Source organism: Elephas maximus, chromosome 13, assembly GCF_024166365.1.
Source record: "Elephas maximus indicus isolate mEleMax1 chromosome 13, mEleMax1 primary haplotype, whole genome shotgun sequence".
NCBI classification, from domain to species: Eukaryota; Metazoa; Chordata; class Mammalia; order Proboscidea; family Elephantidae; genus Elephas; species Elephas maximus.
The window spans coordinates 66897540-66920721 of NC_064831.1; the positions used below are offsets into that span (position 1 = coordinate 66897540).

Sequence of the window (23182 nt, forward strand, 5' to 3'; positions counted from 1 at the left end):
TGTTCAGGTTATTATTCTGTTTCTCTGCCGTCATCCTCTCACTTCTGCACTCCTTCTATCCCCAGTCCTGTTCTGGTTTAAGCGTCTCACAGAAATTGATGGCAGCAGTTGTCCCAGCTAATCCTATGAATGGGTAAATTCTGCCCTCTGATTCTGTTTTGAGCCATGAGGTATGGGTTGGTGGTTTTGAATATAAATACCAGCCTTAAGAATTACCTGGTTTTCCCTCCTTTCAGGTATGCTGTGAAGCAGTTTCAAATTCAATACTGAAAGTAATTTGTGTTTTGAAATGTTTAGGCAAATGAAGTATCATAGTCTAATTCATTAATGTCATTCTTCCCTTTAATTTTGTATTGAAGACTTCAGCGATTAGCCAAAGATCTTCTAAAACAACTACAAGTACAAGACAGTGGCTCATGGGCAAACAATAAGGTTTCTGCCTTGGATCGGACCCTAGGCGAGATCGCTAGAATACTGGAAAAGGAGGTATGTGATTAGCCTCTGGCCTTTGAACCTTAAATCTTTGTGGTCCTTTCCCACTGTGACAGGACATAGGGTTGTATTGCATTCTCTCCACATACACATTTTGTCTGTGTTCCCAAAAGTCAGTCAGCAGTTGATGGATGTTTTTTACTTTTGTTTTTAATGAGATTGTTTTCAGTTTTAACTGAAGCCCTCAGTAGAAAAAATATGTTCTTTAAGTCATAGTTTTCTCGGTACCCCACACAAACAAAATGAAATTATATAATCAAGAATAATAGTAATAAAATATATTGTACAATTTTATGACAGAAAACATAGAACTTTGAATTCTTTTCAAGCTCATAAGACACAACTCAGAGGAGCCCACAAAACATCAATTTCTTTCCTGTTTCCAAATAGAAGATTTGACAGTTTTCATTAATGTCCTAGAGACATTAAATGTCTCAATGACAGTTTAAAAATCTTTAATGATTTCAAAAGTATTTATTATTCACTATAGAAAAATTTTAAACATAAAGAGAAGAAATAAACATTCTGTAACATCTACCGTTAACGTTTTATTGTTTTTTTTTTCTAATGCTTTTATTGTATATTTTTTATATTATTTTATCTGGCTAATTTTATCATAAATATTTTTTATGACTTTAAAAATTCTTTGTGAATGAATAAACATACCACAATTTACATAATTTATAACATTTAGGTGGTTTTTAATTTCTTACTGTTTTAAATGATAGTCATTTCTGTTCTTAGGTGCAGTTTTGTTTATTTGTTTGCTTTTTGTTTTCTGGGCTTTAAATTTACTGTGTAAGATTTGATACACTATATCTTTACACAAATAACGTGTGCCTTCTACGTTTGTTTGCTAACTTCCCCCTGCGAGGTACTTTCATAAGTGCCCCTATGCCATTTTTTTTTTACATGGTACTGTAAAAAATTAGGATGATGCACTTACAAAAATACCTCATGGAGGAGCATGCAGTTGGCAAACAGACAGACACAGAAGGTGCATGTTATCTGAGTAAATACAGTATACAAAAGGATACAGTGATAAAAAATGCATAAGACCAGCAAACTCACTGAACAGTGAACTCATAGTGAACAGCTGTGAACTCACTACCCACCTTAAGAACTAGACCATTACCAGTGTGATCCTTCCTTAGCCCATCCCCTACCTCTGCTCCCTCAGAGGTCAATACTGTACAGAATTAAAGGTGTATCATTTTCTTGTTTTTAAATAATAGCTCTATTGTTTTATCACATATTGCTAAATAATATCACATATTGCTAAATAATGTATTACTTAGTTTTGGTTGTTTGACCTTTTAAAATATAGAATCCTGAGTTTTTTTTTTAGTCAGAATTATTGTTTTATTTGTTTATAAATGTAGCTTTTTTAAAAATTCATTTTCTCTGTTGTACAGTAAATATTTCATGTGTTAATACTACAATATTTTTATCCATTCTCTTGACAAGGATGTTGTTTTCAGGATCATTGTGTGTGTGTGTGTGTGTGTGTGTGTGTGTGTCTGTGCACATGTATAGTGTGTGAGAGAGAGATTACAAATAGCACTTTTCAAACATCCTTGTATCGGAGCAAATGAACAATAATTTCCCTGAAAGTGGGGAGTCTCAGGCTTTCGCCTACATCAGAGTCACCTAGAGGACTTGTTAAAACACGGATTACTGGGCCTCACCTTGGATTTCTGATTCAGTGGGTTCTGGAGTGGGTCCCAAGAATGTATATTTCTAATAAGTAACCCAGTGATGCTGTTGCTGCTGATCCAGGGACCACACTTTGAGAACAACTGCTCTAGCCTGGGGCAGATGCCTCAGAGGTGAAATTGCTGGGTTCTCAAGCAAATGAATGACCAGCTTTACAAGATAACGTCCACCTACATTTTAACATCAGGTAACATCAGACAATACAGTTCTCAGTAGGAACTGAGAGCAACTATTCAGTGTGCTTTGCAGCAGGGCCATATAGAGTCCCTTCGCCTGTATAATAGGTCCATTTTGGAGTGTTGGCAAGTTCAGAAACTGGTAATTGTCAAACATGTGCTAAGTGGAGTGTTTTAGATTTGGTATACCTTGAGAAAAATATCTAATCGTTTTATAATTAGCACATACTGATTATTTTTGTCTTTAGAGAGGATACTTATACTTTAAGAGGCACTTGCTTGAAATCACCATATGCACATTGATTTTAATCTCATTGAATATTGTTTTAGATTGAAGTAATCACAATCAAAGTAAAATGGTCTTTATATAAGAAAGGTATTCAGTATGAGAATACAAGTAAAGTTATTTCATTCACAGAGGAGCAATTTACTGAAATACCGTTGATTCCTTATAATTTGGGGGAGAAAAATGTAGTCTGGCTCCCAGTCTAAATGGCCTGTGTCAGGAACTTTGCTGTAAAGCTGTCCTCAGAGTATACACTGTAGGACCACCTAAGAGTCTAAACTTACCTACAATAAGATCCTTTTGCTACTTTTATAACTAAAATCCTTTTTACCTAGCCAAGACAGACTTACTTTATGTAGAATCCTGTTCTGTAGAGTTTTACTGACATTTCAGTGTAATTCAGCTGATGATATTTATGATTTCAGACTAGGAATTGTAAATAACCATTTGTTTTTGTTTGGAAAATTGCCTGGAGTAACAAAATCATTAGACCCAAAGGCAAATACCCAGTGAAGGATTTGAAGACAGCCTAGAAGTGACAAGCGTGGGGCTGGTGGAACTTGGGCAAGCTGTCACTGAGGAATGGTGAAAGATGAATCTTGAGGTCTTTGCTTGCTTAATTTAGACCTTAGCACACTGATACTTTCTATTATTGCTTTGACAGTTTTTCCTTAGTTTTTCTGAATTTCTAAAAACTAATTTAGAGCTAAAGGGTTAAATTTGTGATAACACAAAAGTGCCCTTGTAATGAGAGGGATTAGAAAACTTAGAAGGACCTGGGTTTAGTGGTGCTAAACTGTGTGGTCATTGTGTGGCCTATGATAAGCTCTTCAACCTCTGTGTGTCTCAGGTCCCCTCTGCCTTTTTGGATTCTCTGCTTCTGTTCAGAAATTAAAGCTTGTAAGCTTTGTTTGCATGTGTTACACTTTTAAAAGATTTCATCCACTTCTGTGTACAGAAATACGGTAATGTTTGCACCAGCTCTCCCAACAAAAAAATCTAAAAATGCTGGATAAAATAAAAATTAAATTTTCTTAAAAGCATCAAAGAGCTGAGAATGAATTAAAGAACTACCAGGCAAAAGGAAGAATTCAGAAAGTATGCGTATAATGAGAGCATTTGCTATGCTGATGAATGTGAGTTATGGTTTTGCCAGCTTCATGGAGTGAGGGGACAAAAAATAAAAGCCTATGGGCTCCCCAGAATATGAAGTCTTATAGGGTATTTCCCCTCCACAGATACAAGACCATAACCACCTAGTCTTTCACATAATCATGAATCCTCTCACCTCTCCCTTGGGGACTACAAAGAAGACAACTTCGCACAGTGTAGAAGTTTTAACTGCACTCCAGTCCTGGAGTAGATTTGCAGCTAAATTCACATCACCTGTATTATTTCAAATGGTGAATTGAGTCTAACATGGTCCCATATTGATTAGTGGTGTCTCTAGGCACCTGACAGAAGGAAATACAGACCTTCATTGGAGGAAGACATATTTATCCTAGGCCTTAGATAATTTCTGTGAAATGTTACAAGAACAAGTAGCCATAGTCAAAATATTAACCACAAAAGTTAATAAATCATGATGAATGAGAACAAGCACAAACTAGAACCGTAAGGCTTTGTGATTACAAGTCACAGATACTTAAACTGTATGTGTTGTATTTTAAGGAAATAAAAGACAAGCTTGAAAATATCTGTAGGAGTAGACCTAGCTGAATAAGTAATTCAGAACAGTTCTCCTGCTCAAAACAACAAATAGAGCTGGACAAAAGACGAACTGTATAACTGAATTGTTAGCAAGGTAGTGAGGAGTAATGAGCCAAGATCCTGGGAATGTGGTATTTGGGGCTGCTTTTTTTTTTTTTTTTTTTGCTCTGACTACAATTGGTGAACTGAAAGAGGTGGATAAGAGGCTAAGTAGTACTTTTGAATCATTGCAGAGCTGGTGGAAAAAAATGTTGAGTCTAGGACTTACAATGATAGGGGCTGTGGCGACAATCCCATGTTTTGTGTTGAGATTTTAAAGGACTGCACTAGGAGAGAAGGTAGACAGGAAATATACCAGTCGCTGCAGAAACTGCAGCCCAGCTTCAGATCACCTGGGTGGCTGGGAAATCACACTCACTGAAAAAACATTAAAGTGATCTTGAATTGCTAATACCCCAGGTCCCTAAACAGAAGCAAATGGAAAATCTACTCTGGAGGAAGGTAGTATCAACCTAAGTCTCCAATTATTTTGACATAATAATTTTCAAATGCATCATCTGGCACAGGAAAGGAATTAGTTATACAGAGAAGCGAGTAATATGAATAAGCATTAACAGAAACAGTGGTTGAAACAAAACCTACAGGGGCTTCAGAATTGTGCTTACTATGTTCAAGGATATAAGTGTAAATTATTATTATTTTTTTTTACAAAAAAAGTATAGCAAGCTTGAAAGAAAATAGAAATTCTAGAACTGAAAAATTTGGTAATCAAAATTAAGAAAATACTAGATGAGCTAATAGTGGAATAAATGAGCTAAAGAGAGAGTCAGTGCACTGGGAGATAGGTCATAAGAAAGAATACATGTTGAAGCACCAAGAGAAGATACAGAAAATAAAGAGTATAGTAAGAGACATATAATATGCAGTAAAAATGTCTTATGTATACTTAGAGCACCAGAGGGAGAAGAGAATAGGGAAGAAGCAATATGTGAAGTAATTTTTGATGACACTGTAAATGGTAACAGAAACCCTGGTGGCATAATGGTTAAGAGTTCAGCTGCTAACCAAAAGGTCAGCAGTTCAAATCTATCAGGCACTCCTTGGAAACCCTATGGGGCAGCTCTACTCTGTCCTATAGTGTCGCTAAGCGTTGGAATCAACTCGACAGCAATGGGTTTTTTAGTTTTGGTTCATCAAAAGACAAGCAACAGAATGGGAGAAGATTTCTATATGGATAATCAACAAAGGAGTGGTTTCCAGAGTATATAATGAAAAAGATTGATAAATCGATAAAGAAAAAGATAGACAACCCAGAAAAATGGTCAAGAGAATAGGCATTCCAAAAGAAGAAATCCAAGTAGCCAATAAATAAATCCAAAGGTAGCCAACCTTACTAATAATCAGAAAAACGCAAATTAAAAACTCGACATGCTACTGTGATTCACCTATCAGAATGGCAAAAATTAAAAAGACTGAAAATACCAAGTATTGGCAAAAGTCTGGAACAATGAGTGTGCTCACACACTGTGAAAGTATAAGTTGGTACTGCCACTTTAGAAAACAGTTTGATATTACCAAGTAAAGTCACAGGCATGCATCTCATATGACCCAGCACTTCCATTTCTAGGTATATACCCCAGAGAAATCAATTCATACATACACCAGGAGACCAGTATACAAATGTTGAATGGCAGCATTGTTTATAATCTCCAAATGTGGAAAGCAACCCACATATCCATCAACAGCTGAGTATATAAGTTATTTATATGTTGTTGTTGATGGATGCTGTTGAGTCGATTCCAACGCATAGCAAACCTGTAGGACAGAGTAGAACTGCCCCTAGGGTTTCCTAGACTGTAATCTTTATGGGAACAATCGCCAGGTCTTTTCTTCTGCAGAGTCGCTGGTAGGTTCGAACTGCCAACCTTTTGGTTAGCAGCCAAGAGCTTAACCATTGCACCACCAGGTATATATAATGGGATATCATTCAACAATGAAAATGCGTGAACTATATCTATGGATAACAACATGGGTGGATCTCACAGTGTTTAGAGAGAGAAGCAAGTTGTCAAAAACATGTATACTATACAGTTTTAGTTATATAAAATTCAAGAATAGACAGAAGCACCTGTATTGTTTTTGAGTTGGTAAAACTACAAAGAAGATAAATGTTTCTCACAAAAATCAGAATAATGATTCCTTGTGGAGGAGGATGTGAGGTGTGGTTCCAAAGAGTCACCTGAATGGTTTCGTGAATGCTACTAGTCTTCTTTTTCCTGACCATGTGGTGGTTAAACAATGTTCAAATTATAGTTATTCTGTAAATTGTACTTACATGTTTTCTAACATGTGCAAAGAGCTAGAGATGGGAAACCAAAAGGGAAGAACACGCTCGGCATTTCTCAAGCTGAAAGAACTGAAGAAAAAATTCAAGCCTTGAGTTGCAATAGTGAAGGATTCCATGGGTAAAATATTAAACGACACAGGAAGCATCAAAAGAAGATGGAAGGAATTCACAGAGTCATTATACCAAAAAGAATTAGTTGATGTTCAACCATTTCAAGAGGTGGCATATGATCAGGAACTGATGGTACTGAAGGAAGAGGTCCAAGCTGCTCTGAAGGCATTGGAGAAAAACAAGGCTCCAGGAATTGATGGACTATCAATTGAGATGTTTCAACAAACAGATGCAGCACTGGAGGTGCTCACTCATCTATGCCAAGAAATATGGAAGACAGCTTCCTGGCCAACTGACTGGAAGAGATCCATATTTATGCCTATTCCCAAGAAAGGTGATCCAGCCGAAATTTTAGAACAATATCATTAATATCACATGCAAGCAAAATTTTGCTGAAGATCATTGAAAGCCGGCTGTAGCAGTATATCGACAGGGAACTGCCAGAAATTATGGGTGGTTTCAGAAGAGGACGTGGAACCAGGGATATCATTGCTGATGTCAGATGGATCCTGGCTGAAAGCAGAGAATACCAGAAGGATGTTTACCTGTGTTTTATTCACTGTGCAAAGGTATTTGACTGTGTGGATCGTAACAAATTACGGATAACATTGCAAAGAATGAGAATTCCAGAACACTTAATTGTGCCCATGAGGAACCTTTACATAGATCAAGAGGCAGTTGTTCGGACAGAACAAGGGGATACTGATTGGTTTAAAGTCAGGAAAGGTGTGTGTCAGGGTTGTATTCTTTCACCATACCTATTCAATTTGTATGCTGAGCAAATTATCCAAGAAGCTGGACTATATGAAGAAGAACGGGGCATCAGGATTGCAGATGACACAACCTTGCTTGCTGAAAGTGAAGAGGACTTGAAGCACTTACTCATGAAGATCAAAGACCACAGCCTTCAGTATGGATTGCACCTCAACATAAAGAAAACAAAAATCCTTACATCTGGACCAATGAGCAACATCATGATAAACGGAGAAAAGATTGAAGTTGTCAAGGATTTCATTTTACTTGGATCCACAATGAACAGCCATGGAAGCAGCAGTCAGGAAATCAAAAGACGCATTGCTTTGGGTAAATCTGCAAAGGACCTCTTCAAAGTGTTGAAGAGCAAAGATGTCACCCTGAAGACTAAGGTGCATCTGACCCAAGCCATGGTATTTTCAATCACATCATATGCATGTGAAAGCTGGACAATGAATAAGGAAGACCAAAGAAGAGTTGACACCTTTGAATTGTGGTATTGAAAAAGAATATTGAATGTACCATGGACTGCCAAAAGAATGAACAAATCTGTCTTAGAAGAAGTACAACCAAGAATGCTCCTTAGAAGCAAGGATGGTGAGACTGCGTCTTACATACTTTGGACACATTGTCAGGAGGGATCAGTCCCTGGGGAAGGACATCAGCTTAGCAGAGTACAGGGTCAGTGGAAAAAAGGAAGACGCTCAACGAGGTAGATTGACACAGTGGCTACAACAGTGAGCTCAAGTATAACAAGGATTGTAAGGATGGCTCAGGACCGGGCAGTGTTGCGTTCTGTTGTGCGTGGGGTTGCTATGAGTCGGAACCGACTCGACGGCACCTAACAACAACAACAACACGTTTTCTCATTTTTCTGTGTATTTATATTTCACCATAAAATTACATTAAAAACTGAAGTTAGAGTAAATTGTTCCAAAGACCCTTTTGTTGCAGAAATGTTTATTTCAAATAAAAGATTCTAAAAATTCATATATGCAAAAACACTTTCCTTATTCTTGCTGTTGTATTAAATTAAGGCCAAGTGAGTGTGATTTGTATTTGCGTTGATGAACATTGCTTTTAAATTTGTGTATTAACTACATCCCAGAAGTTCTCTGTGGTTTATCACTAACATGAGACATGTGTATGCTGTTACCATAAGTAAACAGTTTAAGCAGATGGATGGAACGTGGAGTTTGTCCAGTTGCCTTTCCTGGCTTTTTTAGAATCCTGCCAAATTCAAATAGAGATTCAGCTGTGAATCTCTTGAACCTGAATAAGCAAACCACATAGCTAGCAGAATTCGTAATTTGAACTAAATTAAAAGATGTCAAATCATAATTTACCGTGTGATACCTGTAGCAAACCATGTCATGCTTTGGTGTTTTTTGCAATTTTTCTTGCAAAATTCCAACAACAGTTACCTGTGAAAGGTAGAAAGGTAGAAACTCTCCCCCATACCCCCCTTTTTTCCTGCTTTTTGCCAACTGAAGCTTGTAACTGTTTAACAGATGCCTAGGCTGGGAGGAGATAAACCACTAAGCCCTAAGGATTAGCTTTTTCATCCTAATTGTGTTCAGAAGCAGGTTCTGCTAGACAGTGCCTATCCCCCAAACATCACGATTTGTTTGGTTTTTGCTTCTCATTTTCAGCTGGAATTCTTCAGTTGAGAGGAACTGGAAAGCATTCAATACTATGAACTTCTTATTTTGATTTCTTTCACTACTTACGTTCTCAACTTACGTAGTTGTTTCCTCATAGCAGCTGATATATAATTGTATACAGCCCATATGACACCCATATTTTGTCATATTTTGTCAAGTGGCCCAAAGTAAAGTGAAAATGTTTCTCAGACCTTCAGCTAGCTTGCGTTTGAAGACTGGTGTAAAGAAAAATAGAATTGTAATTTCAAAAATCTGACAGAGGTTTAATTTGGTTTGTATTTTTTAAAAAGAAAAGAGATTAGCTAGGAACCTTAGGGGCCAGTGAATTTATGTTAAAGAGGCAAGAACAACTCAGAAAAGGAGGGTGAGAATTGTTGTACAACTCGAAGAATGTAATCATTGTCACTAAATGGTACATGTAAAAACTGTTGAATTGGTGTATGTTTTGCTGTGTATATTCACAACAACAATAGCAAAATAAATTAAAAAGAAAAAGTGGAGTAAAACCTGTGAAAGCTGAAACCTGTCAGAGAAGGAAAACTCAAATATTTTCCACTAAATAGAGAGCAATAGAAAAGTGGTGACTGCTTCCTGTCCAAGGCAGCAAACTTGTGAGACCTGGAAAAAGAACGCAGCCTCACAGGTTTCACTGTATTTGGATGGAGATGAATTGACTGAAAAGGGACATGAGGAACTTTCTGGGGTTATAGACCAACTGCTGTCAAGTCAGTTCCAACTCATGGCGAACCCATGTGTGTCCAGAGTAGAACTATACTCCTCCACAGGGTTTCAGTGGCAGATTTTTTGAAAGTAGATTTTCTTCCAAGACACCTCTGGGTGGACTTGAACCTCCAGCCTTTTGGTTGGCAGTGGAGCGCGTTAACTGCACCACCCAGGGACTAGGCAGTGATAGAAATGGTCTGTATTTTCTTTTAAGTGGTAGCAATTGAATACCTAAATCAGTGCATTTTGTTATATGTTTATTACACTCAATAAAAAAAAAATGCAACTAGATAATGATGATTATAAAAGCTTATATTATTTTTCAGATTCACAAGGTAAGGCTCATCCTGCTATAAACATTCTTTTAATCATCTCATCTGGAATTACTTATGGTGGCTTACTTATGAAAAGCACCCTTTTAAAAGCAAATAAATTTGTTATAAAAACTCTCTGATGTGTCTTGATGGTGCTAGTTTATAGGAACATCCTTCACACAATGTTTTGATATTTTCTATTATTACACTTGTACCACCTAGGCTCCTCTAGATAATATGTTAGTTTTAAACATGCCTACTTTTGAACTTTATATAAATGGAATCCTACTCTGTATTTTGGTGTCTTGCTTCAATCAACATGATGTTTTAAAGGATCTGTGTTGTAGAAGCAGCCTGATGCCCAATGGTTAAGCACTTAGCTGGTAACCAAAAGGTCAGCAGTTGGAACACACCAACCACTCTGCTGGAGAAAAGACCTGAGACTCTGCCTCCTTAGAGATTACATCCTAGGAAACCTTATTGGGCAGTTACATAAGGTCACTGTGAGTCGAAAATGACTCAACAGCACACAACAACGTGTTGTTGTAGGAGTCCCTGGGTGGTGGAAGTAGTTAAGTGCTTGACTACTAACCAAAAGGTTGGCAGTTCGAAACTACCAGAGGCGCCTCGTAAGAGAAGCCTGGCATTCTGATTCTGAAAGGTCACAGCCTTGAACAACCTGTGGAGTGCAGTTCTACTCTGTACACATGAGGTTGCCATGAGTTGGAATCACTTCAACAGCAGTGGTTTTGGGCTTTTTTTTGTTGTTGTTGTCATGGTATTGTAGGGTTTTTTTTTTTCCCCCATTACTGTATAGTATATGCCATTGTATAAATTTACTACAATTTATGTATCCATTCCACTGTTGAACATGTGTTTTTATGAAAAATGTGCTTATAAACATGTATCCTGGTGCTCATGTGCAAGAATTTCACTATGGGGTGGGATTCCTGGGTCATAGGATATGTATATCTTTAACTTTTCTTGATTATGTTAAATTGTTTTCCAAAGAAGTTGTACCAGTGTGCACTCCTGCCCGCAGTGTATGAGGGTTGTTCTCTTCGTTTCCAACACTTGGGGTGTTATCAGACTTCTCGATTTTTGCTACTCTGGTGGGTCTGTAGTGCTATCTTGCTGTAATTGTAATGTGCATTTCTCTATTGACTAATAGATTCGGGCATCTTTTCATATTTATTAGCCCCTTGGATTTCTTCCTTTGTGACGTGCCCATTCAGGTCTTTTGTTCATTTTTCTGCTGATTTGTAGGAGTTCTTTGTATATTGTAGACACCAGTTCTAGGTTATTCAAATGTATTAAAAATATCTACTCTCATTTTTTAGCTGTCTTTTTACTCTCTTTTGGTTGTTTTGATGAACAGAAGTTCTTAATTTTAATGTCAAATTTATCAGTATTTTCTTTTATGGTTAATACACCTTAATCTTCTTTATACAATATTGTCCCATCCAAAAGTCAACAGCACCTAACAGCAACAACAAAGTCATTAAGATAACTCGTTGCCATTGAGTCGATTCCGACTCCTAGCAACCCTATAGGACAGAGTAGAACTGCCCCATAGGGTTTCCAAGACTGTAAATCTTTAGGGAAACAGACTGCCACATCTTTCTCCCTCAGAGCAGCTGGTGGGCTTGAACCACCAACCTTTTAGTTAGCAGCCAAGTGCTTAATGACTGAGCCCTCACAGCTCCCAAAGTCATTAAGGTAGTTTCCTATATCATCTTGAGGTTTTATCATTTTTACTTTTAGTCTGTTACTGCAAGTCTCTTACTTATGTCTTTACTTTTAGTCTCTTACCCATCTGGAATTACTTTTTCTGTTTAATATGAAGCAGAGGTATAATTTCATTTTTTTCCCCATTGGGATAGTTAATTTTTTGAGCACCGCTTACTGAAAAGATCAGTTTTCCGCACTGTTCTTCAGTGCATCCTCTGTCATAAGTACGTGGGTTTCTTCTAGCGTCTCTAGTCTTTCCATTTTTGGTGTTCGCCTTTCTGTTTGCCAATGTTTATACACTTCATTTTCTGAGTATTATAACTTTGTAATTAGTCCTAATTACTTCTAATTTAATAATTCTCTCTAATATATTCTTAAAACTGTTCATTGAGTTTCTACTTTTAATCACACTTTTATTTTCCATGTCTAGAAAGCCTGTCTGGTTCTTTTTCAACTCTGCTATGGCCCTTTTTATAAATTCTTGTTCTTTGCAGATATTTTCAAGTTTATTTTTGATTTATTTAAAAACAGAAAATACAGTTTTTTTAGGCTCTGCATCTAGTAATTCCAGTATATCAAGTCTTTGAGTATGTGTTTATATTGTCTGTTGTTTTTATAAGTTCTCTCTTACGGTCTCTTATTTTTTTTTTACATGGTAATTTTTCACTACGTGGTGGTTATTGTATTGTTGAGAATTTCAAAAAATTTATATACGGTATATTAAGGAAGCCCTGTTGGCACAACAGTTGAGCACTTGGCTGTTAACCAAAAGGTTGACAGTTTGAATCCATCCAGTGGCTCCATGGGAGAAAGACCTGGTAATCTGCTCCTTAAAGATTACAGCCTAGAGAACCCTACAGGGCAGTTCTCTGCTGTTAACTGGGGTCACTGTGAGTTAGAACCCGCTCGACAGCACCCAGCAACAACACAAAGGTATATTGGTCTGTAGTTTTCTTTTCTTGTGGTGTTTTGACTGGCTTTGGTATCAGGGTAATGCTGCCTTATAGCATGAGTCAGGAAGGGTTCCCTCCTCTACTCTTTTTTGAAAGAGTTTGAGAAGTATTAATATTCTCTTTAAATGTTTGGTAGAATTCATCAGTGAAGCCATCTAGTTCTGGGTGTTCCCCCCCGCCCCTCGGGAAGTTTTTGATTGCTGATTCAATCTCTTTACTTGTGATACATCTATTTAGGTTTTGTACTTCTGTTTGAGTTATTTTTGGTAGTTCGAGTGTTTCTAGGAATTTGTCCATTTCATCGAGGCAGTCTGATTTGTTGGCATATAGTATTCTCTTGTGATTATTTTTTGTTTCTGTAAGGTAGTAATGTCGCCATTCTCATTTCTGATTTTAGTGATTTGAGTCTTCTCTTTTTTTTTTTAGTCAGTCTAGCTAAAGGTTTGTTAATTTTGTTGACCTTTCCAAAGAATCAACTTTTAGTTTTGTAGATTTTCTCTGTTTTGTTTATCTCTACTTTAACTTTTATTATTTTATTCCTTCTGCCAGCTGTCAGTTTGATTTGCTTTTCTTTTTCTAGTTCTTAACGTATACAGTTAGCTTACTGATGCAGGCATTCACAGCTTTAAATTTCCTCCTGAGCCCTGCTTTTGCCTGCATTCCTTAAGTTTTGGTATGTCGTATTTTCATTCTCATTAATCTCAAAGCATTTTCTAATTTCCCTTTGTGATTTTTTCCATTGACTCATTGGTTGTTTGCATACAATTGTTTAATTTTCACATTTTTGTGAAATTTCCAGGTTTCCTTCTGTTACTGATTCCTGGTTTCATTCCATTGTGGTTGGAGAAGATACGTTGTATGGTTTCAATCTTTTTAAATTTATTGAAAGTTGTTTTTTGACTTGTGGTTATTGCATTTGAACAAATTTTAGGAATAATTTGAGGCCTAATATAATGGTACTTTCCTATGGAAATATTTTCATAGACTTTTGGTAGATACAGAGAATGCTACTATTTCTGGGACCATCTTCATCTAAGTTTAAGACCTATGTTTCCCTAGACCAGTGGGATGTCCTGCACACAGGCCAAAAGTGTGTGGATTGGCTGATTACTTCCATTTCATGCTGTCCTAACTATGACGTTTTTCAGAGCCATCATGGGAAAGATCCACCTTGAATCGGTTTTATAAATGTTTCTCATGAATCAGGAAAAGCATCTTTGTGTGCTGTGCTTCTTCTCTGGATTTTTAGCTTCTTGACTTTTGGCTGGCAGTTTGTTTCTATCGTGTAGCTTTTTGGTTCTTTTAAGAATATTAAAAAATAAGTTCTTTCAGCTTTTGTTTTGTTTTGTGTTTGGCTGTAATCTTTATGTGTGTATGTATATATATAAACATATGTAGTTTTATTTATTTTGTCGTTGAGAATATACACAGCAAAACATGTATCAACTCAATAGTTTCTACATACACAATGCACTGACATTGATGACATTCTCTGAGTTGTATAACCATCCCGCCCTCCTTTTCTGAGTTGTTCTCCCCCATTAACATAAACTCACTGTCCCCTAAGGTTCCTATTGAATCTTTTGAGTTGCTGTTGCCAATTTGATCCCATATAGATAGTTCTTCGAGGAGCATAATGCTCAAAGCAGAACGTCTTTACTGGTTAAGCTAAACTACTTTTGGTTTTAAGAAGACTTCAGGGGATATTTTTGATTTAAGATTTAAAGATTATCTCAGGACAGTAGTTTTAGGGGTTCATCCATCCTCCATGGCTTCAGGAAGTCTGGAGTCCATAAGAATTTAAAATTATGGTCTGCATTTTCCCCCTTTTGATCACGATTCTTCTGTAGGACCTTGGATCAAAATGTTCAGTAATGGTAGCTGGGCACCATCCAGTTCTTCTGGTCTCAAGGCAAAGGAGGCAGTTGTTCATGGAGGCAATTAGCCATGCATTCCATATCCTCATTCTATTTCTGACACTCCTCCTTTCTCTGTTGCTGCAAGCAAATAGAGATGAATTGTCATGCCTTGGATGGCCGCTTCCAAGGTTTTAGGACCCCGGGAATTATGCACCAAACTAGGAGGTAGAACAGAAGCACTTAACATGTTATTAGGCCAATTAGCTGGGATGTCTCATGAAACCAGGACCCTAAACCTGCAAACCAAGGAACCGAATCCCATGAGGTGTTTGGTTGTGCATAAGCAGCCTCAGCAGCTACTCTTTGTTGTTGCTGTAAATATATCTATCACACAACTTGTGCCAATTTAATTTTTTACAGGTGTGCAACTTATTTACCGCAATTACAGTAATCGGCTGTGCAAGCCTATAGTTAATCAGTGTGATATTTCCATCACCTTTAACGCTCCTTTCCCTCTCCCTCTGTCCTCTGGTAATCACTAATAAACTTTGTTCTCTCAACATTTGTCTTTTCTTGTCTTTTTATATAAGTGAGGTCATACAATATTTGTCCTCTTGTAATTGACTTATTTTTCTCAGCCTAATGTCTTCCAGCTCTATCCACATTGTAGCATGTATCATTTCTCCCACTGGCTAAGTAGTATTTCATTGTATGTATGTACCACATTTTTTTTTATCCATTCATCTGTTGATGGGCATTTAGGTTGTTTCCACCAGTTGCTATTGTGAATATACTGCGATGACCATTTGGTATGCGAACCTCTGTTTGAGTCTCTGCTTTCAAGTCTTTTGGGTATATACCTAGGAGTGGATTTGCTGGTTCATACAGTAGTTTTATTTTTAGTTTTTTGAAGAACTGCCACATGGTTTTCCGCAACAGCTGTGCCATTCTGCATTCCAACCAGCAAAGGGTAAGAGTTCCAATTTCCTCACGTCCTCACCAACATTTGTTATTTTCTGTTGTTGCTATTTTTTTAACCTTAGCCATCCTACAAGTTGCTGTCCAGTTGATTCCGACTCATAGCGACCGTATAAGACAGAGTAGAACTGCCCCAAAAGGTTTCCAAGGAGCAGCTGGTGGATTCAAATTGCCAGCCTTTACGTTAGCTGCCGAGCTCTTAACCACTCATTAGCCATCAGAGAGATGCAAATCAAAACCAAAATGAGATACCATTTCACTCCTGCTAGGAGGAGCCCTGGTGGCACAGTGGTTAAGAGCTCGGCTGCTAACCAAAAGGTTGTCAGTTCGAATCCAGTAGCCACTCCTTGGAAACCCTCTGGGGCAGTTCTGCTCTGTCCCATAGGGTTGCTATGAGCTGGAATGATTCGATGGCAACAGGTTTGGTTTTTGTTTTTTTAGGAGCCCCGGTGGCGCAGTGGTTAAGAGGTTGGCAGCTAACCAAAAGGTCAGCATTTTGAATCCACCAGGTGCTCCTTGAAAACCATATGGAGCAGTTCTGCTGTGTCCTATAGGGTTGCTATAAGTTGGAACCAACTCAATGGCAAGGGTTTGGTTTGGTATTAGTTTTGATGGCTGATGACACTGAGCATCTTTTCATGTGTTTGGTGGCCATTTGAATGTTCCTTTTGGCTTTTTTAATTGTTTTCAACAGGAGGACGTATCTTAAATACAGGAAGTCCCCAGGTTATTGAGATCCATTTCTAAATGTGTCTTAAAGAATTTATAGGTAAATCAGAACAGGTACACATGGTTCTTGTTTAGCCTTACTTTAGTGCAAAGTGGTGCAGTGGTTAAGAGCTAGGCTATAACCAAAAGGATCAGCAGTTCAAATCCACCAGCCACTCCTTGGAAGCTCTATGGGGCAGTTCTACTCTGTCATATAGGATCACCATTAGTCAGAATTGACTCAATAGCAATGTTTTTTTGTTGCTGTTAGTGCAAGAAAAGTCTCGAAGCCTTTTCAATGCTTTAAAAGCTGCACGTGCAGCAAGTGAAGTTGATTGATTGTGATGAAGAATTTGTTGCTGGTAGGGGTTGGTTCAGTCATTTCAAAGTGAGGGCAGATTTACGTAGCATTAAAGGGACAAGTAGGAGCTTTCCTGCAAAAGTTGGACGTTTGTTTGTAACCCAGGTACTTAATGTACCCAATTTTCGAATGTGAAAGTCCCTCTATTGACACTTTTAACCATCTTTTCATAATAAAATATGCAACAGAATGGAAGAGTATGGCAATAATATCTATTTCAGAATTTTGGGAAATAGCTGTTCCAGTTAAGTTAGCTGTTTCATATCAAGCCATGTCGCAGACCCTGGAGAACAGCTATATACCATCTTCTACTTAGAAAAATATCACACATAGAAGAGAATGAGGTCTGTCTTTGCTGACTGAGTCCAGTACAGGTTGTCACTCAGGAAAAAAATGCTCATTGACTAGGACTATAGAACATTAGACTAGAGTTGACTTTTCAACTAAATCCCAGTTACACACATTTTTTTGTGGTTATTTGTTTATTCCTCCTTAAAAGTAGAGAGATTATGAGCAATACTTGTAACCATGATGAATCAAAGCCAAATTCAGTACTCGTCTAGCTAGGTGAATGCTTACCTACACACTGTGCTTAATTGCCTTTCTCTAGAGCAGTGCTAAGGGGTGTTACTGAAAGATATAAGATAAAATAGCACACTTCCCTAGTGTCAGTTTTATTTAAACATTTGATGGAAAAAAATAAAAGATTTTTACATTATTAAGTTTTTGTCCATACCCATGCAAGCAAAATATAATTGGCCTTTGCTGTTTTAATTATGTCTCTTATAAAATACTTACTGGTAAAATAATTGATAAACAAAGATTCAAAACGGCATGTCAGTGTTTTTATTGCATGTGCTAAGAAGTATCATGAAAATTATGTTTGAGAGCTAGAAGTGAGACTATGATTTTATTTAATCCTAATTTATTTACAGTCATGTATAGCCACCATTTATGGTGTAGAAGAAAGGTATTTCCAATGAAGAAGTTATTGCTCCTGCAAAATTCTGTCATGCAATCTGCAACGTCATTTTTTTTTTCACCAAAGCCATATTTTCCTTCTCCTTTAAAACTTTGTAATTTATTCATCTTTGGCATTAGTGATTGGTACATAAATATGAATACTAGTCGTATTAACTGATCTTCCTTGTAGGTGTGTGGATATTACTCTATCACTGACAGTGTTGCCTTTCAGAATAGGTATTAAAATGTTCTTCTTGAACTAGATGTTGCCCGGCCACAACCGATGACTGCCCTGACAGGGAGCACAACAGAGAACCCCTGAGGGAGCAGGAGAGCAGTGGGATGCAGACCCCAAATTCTCATAAAAAGACCATACTTAATGGTCTGACTGAGACTAGAAGAATCCCGGTGGTCGTGGTCCCCAAACCTGTTGGCCCAGGACAGGAACCATCCCAGAAGACAACTCATCAGACGTGGATTAGACTAGACAGTGGGTTGGAGAGAGATGCTGATGAGGAGTGCGCTTCCTGTATTAGGTGGACACTTGAAACTATGTTGGTATCTCCTGTCTAGAGAGGAGATGGGAGGGTAGAGGGGGTTAGAAACTGGCAAAATGGTCACAAAAGGAGTGACTAGAATGAGGGAGCGGGCTGACTCATTAGGGGGAGAATAAGTGGGAGTATGTAGTAAGGTGTATATAAGTTTATATGTGAGAGACTGACTTGATTTGTAAACTTTCACTTAAAGCACAATAAAAATTATTTTAAAAAATGTTCTTCTTGACGATGAATGCAACGCCATTCCTCTTCAATTTGTCATTCCTGATTGGAAATTGAGATGTTTCAGCAAACAGATGGAACACTGAAAGTGCTCATGTGTCTATGCCAAGAAATTTGGAAGACAGCTACCTGGTCAGCCAACTGGAAGAAATTCATGTACATGCCCATTTCAAAGGAAGATGATTGTTATGGATTGAATCGTGTCCCCCCAAAATGGATAGGCACTTGGCTAGGCCATGATTCCCAGTATTATGTGGTTGCCCACCATTTTATGATTTGCTGTGATTATGCTATGTGTTGTAAATCCTAAACTTCCATTATGTTAATGAGGCAGAGCTTTATCTACAGGATTAGCTTGTTTCTTGAGTCAGTCTCTTTTGAGATATAAAAGGCAGAATCTAGCAGAGAGGAGAGGGACCTCCTTACCACCAAACAAGAAGAGCCAGGAGCAGAGCACGTCCTTTAGACCTGGGGTCGCTGCACTGAGATGCTCCTAGACCAGGGGAAGATTGATGGCAAGGGCTTTTCCCCAGAGCTAACAGAGAGAGAAAGCCTCCGCCTGGAGCTGGCACCCTGAATTAGGACTTCCAGCCTCCTAGACTGTGAGAGGATAGATTTGTATATGTTAAAGCCATCCACTTGGGCTATTTCTGTTATAACAGCACTAAATAACTAAGTGATCCAAAGGAATGTGAAAGTTATCAAACAATATCTTTAATATAACATGCTAGTAAAATTATGCAGAAGATAATTCAAAAATGTTTGCACCAATACATCAGCAGGGAACTGCCAGAAATTCAAGCCGAATTCAGAAGAGCACATGGAACGAGGGATATCGCTGCTGATGTCAAATGGATCTTGGCTGAAGGCAGAGAATTCCAGAAAGATGTTTACCTGTGTTTTGTTGACTGTGCAAAGGCACTCAACTGTGTGGGTCATAACAAATTATGGTTAACATTGAGAAGAATGGGGGTATCAGAGCACTTAATTGTGGTCATGCAGAACCTGTACATAGATCAAGAGGCAGTTGTTTGAACAGAACAAGGGGATACTGAGTGGTTTAAAATCAGGAAAGGTACATATCAGGGTAGTATCCTTTCACCATACTTATCCAGTCTGTATGATGAGAAAGTAACCCGAGAAGCTGGACTATGTGAAAATGAACATGCCTCAGGATCGGAGGAAGACTCATTAACTACCTGCGATATGCAGATGACACAACTTTGCTTGCTTAAAGCAAAGAGGACTTGAAGCACTTACTCATGAAGATCAAAGACTACAGCCTTCAGTATGGATTAATTACACCTAACATAATAAAATAAAAATCCTCACAACTGGATCAAATAAGCAATATTATAATAAATGGAGAAAATACTGAAGTTTTCAAGGATTTTATTTTACGTGAATCCAGCCATGGAAGCAGCAGTCAAGAAATCAAATAGTGGATGCGTTGGGCAAATCTGCTGCAAAAGACTTCTTTAAAGTGTTGAAGAGCAAAGATGACACCTTGAGGACTAAGGCGCACCTGACCCAGGCTATGATATTTTTATTCGCCTCATATGTATACAAAAGCTGGACAATGAATAAGGAAGACCAGAGAAGAATTGATGCATTTGAGTTATGGTGCTGGCAAAGAATATCGAGTATACCATGGACTGCCAGAAGAATGAACAGATCTGTCTTGGAAGAAGTACAACCAGTGTGCTCCTTAGAGGTGAGGATGGTGAGACTTCATCTCAGGTACTTTGGACATGTTATCAGGAGAGACCAGACCCTGGAAAGAGACATCATGCTTGGTAAAGTAAAGAGTTAGCAAAAAGAGAGGAAGACCTTCAACAAGAAAGATTGACACAGTGGCTGCAACATGGGCGCAAATGTAGCAAGGATTGTGAGGATGGTGCAAGACCCAGCAATGTTTCATTGTCTTGTACATAGGATTGCTATGAGTCGGAACCAGCTAGACGGCACCTTACCAAAACAGTTTATTTACATTGCTGAAAATGTCAGTGATACTGCTAAAATTAAGAACGAATCATTAGAGTTCTTTACTAATAATGTCCTTTGTTGGGTATATCATTTATAGTTAAAACTAAATGATTAATAAGTAAATAACTTAAGAGTCCCTTTCAGGCCAACATATTGACATGAGTGATTGCAAGATGTGCTTATTGAAATTTCTGCCTGTAGCATCCTGACAGTATTCTGTCTTGCTACCTCTCTGGCAGTATTCTGCTCTTGGGCTCACCTTAGTGATTGATTGCCTGATGCGGTGAGTAAACACTTACTGTTTTTTTACCACATTTATATAAGTCTGGGTTCTCGGAAACTGTGACACTAAGAAACGGGAAATTGCCTGTTCACGGAACTTGATGTTAACTGTCTTCGGTTCAACTCAGCTATTTTAAATTAGCAGGCTTGATGTAAAATACCTTGTGTGTGTGTATTAACTAAGGCAGATAGAAAACTTTTTCTCCTCAATAGTTGTTAGTTGCCATGGAGTCAGTTCCAACTTATGACAACCCCATGTGTGCAAAGTAGAACTGCTCCATAGGGTTTTAAAGACTGTGACCTTTCAGAAACAGATCATCAGACCTGTCTTCCAAGGCACCCCTGGGTGGGTTTGAACCGCCAACCCTTTGGCTGGTAGTCGAGTGCTTAACTGTTCACAACTCCTAGGGACTCCTTCCTTAATAGCATATAATTTAAAATGTTTTCTGAGTTAAAATGACATAGATTATATCATAGGAAAAAATGCCAAAATTTTGTGTTTTTGAAATAAAATGGTCCCAGAACTTTAAAGATGTTTCTTGCTTTTACTAGGTGTGTTCCCCCCAAATTCCTGGGAATTCATCCTTTTCTGACATTAGAGATTTCTTAAATGGACAGTTGGAGAAACTCTGCCCTAGTGCAAAATAAGTCATCTAGTTTGTTGTGTATTCCCTTCCCAGGAATCTTGAAGAAGCAAAGGATCCTTGAAAGTTACATACGATGTGGGTCAGAATTGAACCAGCACTAGGAAGGTATTCAAGGAAGCAGATGAGAGTACTGTTAAAATCATGGACCCTAGAACCTCTTCCCTTGCTATCTTGTCACCCTGGACAAGTTAATCTGTCTGGGCTTCAGTGCCCTTATTTGTAAAATATAAGTTAATGACACGTATGAAAGGATTATGTGACTATTAAATGAAATAATGTACATTAAACTCCTGTCAGTGAGTAGGCAGTCAGCATACAGTGATACATTATAATGCGCCTGTTAAGAATATAGGCTTTGTAGTTAGGGACTTCGATTCAAATTCCAAATCAGCCGTGTAGTAGCTCCCTGAGCTCAGCCAGGTTATATAACCTTCGTAATCTTCAGTTTCCTCCTTTGAAAAGTAAGAATACGATTACATATCTAACTCATTGATTTGTAAGAATTAAAATTTAGTAACAACATAATCAAATAGTATTTATTATAGGAATGGAAAGATGACAAAACATTTAAATATAAATTCATATAAATAACCATTTTAACTAAAGGAGAAAAACTAGGTATAGAAATGGAAAGACGACAAAACATTTAAATATAAATTCATATAAATAACCATTTTAACTAAAGGAGAAAAACTAAGTATATGATCAATAAATACAGAAAAGTCATAAATTAAAATTCAGCGCTTGTTCCTAATATTTAGCAAATTAAGAAGAGCCTGGTAAAGGGTAGTCACCGAAAACCAGCAATGAGCATCGTGTTTAACAGTGCAGTGTTGATACACTGTCCTGGAGGTCTTAGCCAGCTCAATATAGCAAGGAAAAGCAGTGCTGGTGTTTAGCTGGTAGGTATCAGCATAGCCATGTGGATTATTTAAAGCCAGTGCTCTATCCTGATGGGTTGGTATCTATGAGGTTTGATTGCAAACTATTTTGAACACCATGCCTGAATAAATGATAAGCCAGAAAGAAAGAGTTCTTATCATGTGCTGAGAATGTACTAGTCTGCATTGAAAATGCAAGAAAATACACAGATTCTTCAAACCGAAAGAGTACAGGAAAGAGTCCTGGTTATAGGATCCATTGATCAAAATAAACTCTGTTGCTAGACACCAAAAAAACACCCAGCAACCAACAATTAGAAATGTAAAAAAGAAAAAAAATATTAACATTCTTAATAGCAAGAAAAATGATTACTTGCCTAGGGATAAGCTTTAAAAAGAGATAAACAAGACTTTTGTGGACAAAATTATAAAACTTTATTGAAAGAATATTTAAACAAATGAAGGTATATCATATTCATGGTTGGGAACACTCAATACCATAAAGATATCAGGTCTCCACAAATTAAACCATAAGTAAAATTCAGTTAAACCTCCAATAGACTTTTTCATGGAATATTACAAGATGATCCTAAAAGTCCTATAGAAGTAAACAAGACTTTTTATAAAGCTGTAGTAATTAAAAGTATTTTGTTGGTAACAGAAGGACAAATGATAAGTAGAATATATTAGCTCAGAAACTGTTTTATATATATATGTAAATATATGTGCGTGTGTTTACATATGTACTGAAACTATTTACAT

General features: G+C 37.5%; 1 protein-coding gene across 13 annotated transcripts in view; it reads left to right on the forward strand.

Annotated features, from left to right (window-relative positions):
* Positions 1 to 23182, forward strand: part of SCAPER (S-phase cyclin A associated protein in the ER) — a 495697-nt gene that overhangs the window by 242225 nt on the left and 230290 nt on the right. For all 13 annotated transcript variants that reach the window (XM_049852841.1, XM_049852843.1, XM_049852837.1 and 10 more), the window contains one exon: positions 360 to 486. In XM_049852841.1, coding sequence (XP_049708798.1) covers positions 360 to 486 — 127 coding nt within the window. The remainder of the gene's footprint in view (positions 1 to 359; positions 487 to 23182) is intronic.